This window comes from Amaranthus tricolor, chromosome 13, assembly GCF_026212465.1.
Source record: "Amaranthus tricolor cultivar Red isolate AtriRed21 chromosome 13, ASM2621246v1, whole genome shotgun sequence".
NCBI lineage: Eukaryota > Viridiplantae > Streptophyta > Magnoliopsida > Caryophyllales > Amaranthaceae > Amaranthus > Amaranthus tricolor.
The window spans coordinates 22,246,998-22,250,324 of NC_080059.1; the positions used below are offsets into that span (position 1 = coordinate 22,246,998).

A 3,327-nucleotide genomic window follows, 5' to 3' on the forward strand; every position below is an offset into this window, starting at 1 on the left:
TGCCCCGTACTATTGTGTCCGATAGAGACACACGGTATCTGTCACAGTTTTGGCAAACCTTGCAACAGGCAATGGGTACTACGTTGCTTTATAGTACGTCGTTTCATCCGCAGATGGATGGACAGACAGAACGAACAAATCAGATTTTGGAAGATATGTTGCGCGCTATTGCCATGGAGTGGCAAGGGTCATGGGATGAACACTTAGATCTAGTTGAATTTTCTTACAACAACAGTTATCAGGCATCTATAAAGATGGCTCCATTCGAGGCTTTGTATGGACGTCGTTGTCGTAGCCCGGTTTATTGGGACGATTTCACCGAAGCGGTAACCTTGGGACCTGAATTGTTGTTTGAGATGACTGAGAAGGTAAGATTGATAAGGGATCGTTTAAAGGCGGCACAGGATCGCCAAAAGTCTTACGCTGATTCGAAGCGACGGCCAGAAGAGTTCACCGTGGGAGAACAGGTATTACTTCGCGTGTCACCCATGCGCGGAGTAGTACGTTTTGGTGCTCGTGGAAAGTTGAGCCCTCAATTTATAGGACCATACCAAATTTTGGAACGTGTGGGTAAAGTGGCTTATCGGTTAGCCCTTCCAAACTCTTTAGAGAAGGTACATGATGTATTCCATATGTCTCAACTAAAGCGGTATCATGCCGCAACCACTCATGTATTAGATCCTGAACCCTTAGAATTGGATGCATCCTTGTCTTACCCTGAGCAACCGGTTCGAATCTTGGACAAGAAGGTCCGTAGTACACGACGGAAGGATATACCTATGGTGAAGGTCCTGTGGTCAAATCACGAGCGCGAAGCGGCCACATGGGAAACTGAAGAGTCCATGCGGGAAAAGTACCCTCACCTTTTTCAGGTTAGTAGCGTTACGGGGACGTAACTTCTTAAGGGGGGTAGAGGGCGATAAGAATTTCGCGCGAGGAATGTTAAATCTTTGGTTGGTAGTTTTGTTTTGCAAATGTTGAGTTATGATAACATGTGCGTTCTATGTTTTCCGTTGCCATACAAGTTACGAGGACGTAACTTCTTTTAAGGGGGGTAGTCTGTAACACCCCGTAATATATCGAGTTTAGAAATAAGTAAAATATAATAAAATAAAGTATAACAAAATAAAATAAGTAAGTAATATTAAATTATGTTGGAATATGAAGAGATGATCAAATGCAACAAGAGGGGGGGTGAATTGTTGTGTATTGAGTTGTACTACGTTTTTGCTCTAACTTGCGGAATTTTAGCAAACAAAATAAAACTTAAACTTAAGAAGCAAGAAATAAAAAAGAGACAAAGATTTTACGTGGAAACCTTCTTGGCCTAATAAGAAGGAAAAAACCACGACCCCCCGGGATTTCAAAATTCTCACTATGTTAAGGCAATCAATTACAATTACACAAAACAATGTTTGCTTCACTCGAAGCTTCTCTACTCTAGGCCTAATTCTCTTTCTCTATTCTCCTTCTCTTTCTCTTCTCACGTTTCTCTTCTCTATTCCCTTAGACTTCCCACAAGTCTAATTACAACAAAACACTCATTAACCCTTACAAGGCCAATTCTCAAGAGATTAAAAATTAAAATAATTACTTAAGAAAAATATAATAAATTAATTGGCATTGGAAAACTGAAAATATTTTTCTTAAGATGATCTCCCTTTAATGGACACTCTTTGATTCTCTTGGATTCTCTTGGATTCTCTTAGATTAATTTTTGGTTCGAGCAAAGTCCCTTCTATTTATAAAGGGAACAGCCAGCAGTTACCATAAGCATAACGTCCACTATCTCGCACATACCTCCACTTCCCCACGTTCTCAAAACAAAAGGTGGTGGAATTAAGAAAGTGTCCGGCTGTTATTTGCTCAAAGAAAAATCAGTTTCCTTAATGCTAAAAATAGCATAGGAGTTAAAAACATAAGATCCTAAAAAATAGGAGATCTAAATCTAATAAAGAAAAAGTCTTGGGCTATTTTTAGAAAACCTAAAAATAGATTTGCCAATTAACTTACTAATTAATTTAAGCAATTAAATTAATTCTAACCCATTACATCAACTTAAAAACAGAAAATAATTAATTCGCAATTTTCCAGTCGATGTTATTCTCCAGACCTGCTACGTAGGAACAGCATACTGTCTCCAGCTTCAACTTCAGTCAGAATGTTCATTTTAGGAACAGTAGACTGTACGTCTACTTTGAACATTATAACACTTATCTAACATCTTGGACATATTAAGACATGTACATCTTCCACGAACCAAGTCATAGGCTTCATCAACGATTCAAACTAAATCGGATATATACCTACAAAACAATCTCTAAAAATATGTTTGTTTATTTAAAAGTGAAGTCATCATCAAAACCTTAAGAGGCCAACAAATTCCCCCTTTTTGATGAGGACAAACTTTATAAACAAACTTAAGTAAAATAAAGTAAAACAAAATTCTTAGAGCATACTAGAGATGAAAGCAACTCTAAATAACTTAGCAAATCAACTCGTTACAATATAATTTACCAAGCATTCACAATAAAACAATTAACTCCATAATATCAAATATGTTTAAAAATTTTCAAAATTTAATTAATCTAAAACTTAATGAAATAAACTTAAATTAATTAAACTGACATAAACTAACATAATAAAACTAACACAAATTATTAAGTATTTTCAACCAAAAACAACTTGAAAACAAATTTACAAAAACATGTAAATATCCATCAACTTGAGAACACAGAACACAGATGATCATAAAGCTATCATAAACTCAGCACATTATCATCAATAAGAAACAATATAAATCAACCAAGATATGTTACTGTGTATTCACTGCTCTTCTTAAGTTTGTGCATAATCTTCCCCCTTTTGTCATCAATCAAAAAGAATTAGGGACTATCAAACCTCAGCACAAACCATATAGATTTGTCAGTGATGAAAACAAGAAACAATAATAAAAGGAAGTGCCATGAATAAAAATCAAACCTGCATATAATTAGTTGTCACAGACCATTAATAAGAGCAAAGAAAGAAAAGTAGCAATTGTTCAACAATACAACTTTGTACCTCAGATGGTACAAAGACTAAAAAGTGAAGTTGTTTGATTAATATTACAGCCAACAAATCATAAAAGCATATAGGAAGAGGGATCAGGGAGCAGTCTCTTCTTCATCAACGAACTCAGTCTGTACTTCTACTGTGTCCAACTTGGCACCAAGACGGCTCTCCATCTGGTTAAGCTGATCAACAATTGAAGCAAGGGAGACACGAGTTTCGTCTTGAAATGCAAGGAAGTGAGACTGGAGGTCATTTAGATTAGAGAGGACAGAG

The 3,327-nt window shown here is 36.3% G+C and overlaps 1 protein-coding gene across 1 annotated transcript; it reads left to right on the forward strand.

Annotated features, from left to right (window-relative positions):
• The first annotated feature begins 254 nt into the window (after positions 1-254).
• On the forward strand, positions 255-3,101 carry LOC130798943 (uncharacterized). Its single transcript, XM_057662039.1, has 3 exons — positions 255-467; positions 525-872; positions 3,069-3,101. Exons 1-3 carry the CDS (start codon positions 255-257, stop codon positions 3,099-3,101), a joined length of 594 nt encoding a protein of 197 aa, XP_057518022.1.
• The last annotated feature ends 226 nt before the right edge of the window (positions 3,102-3,327 follow it).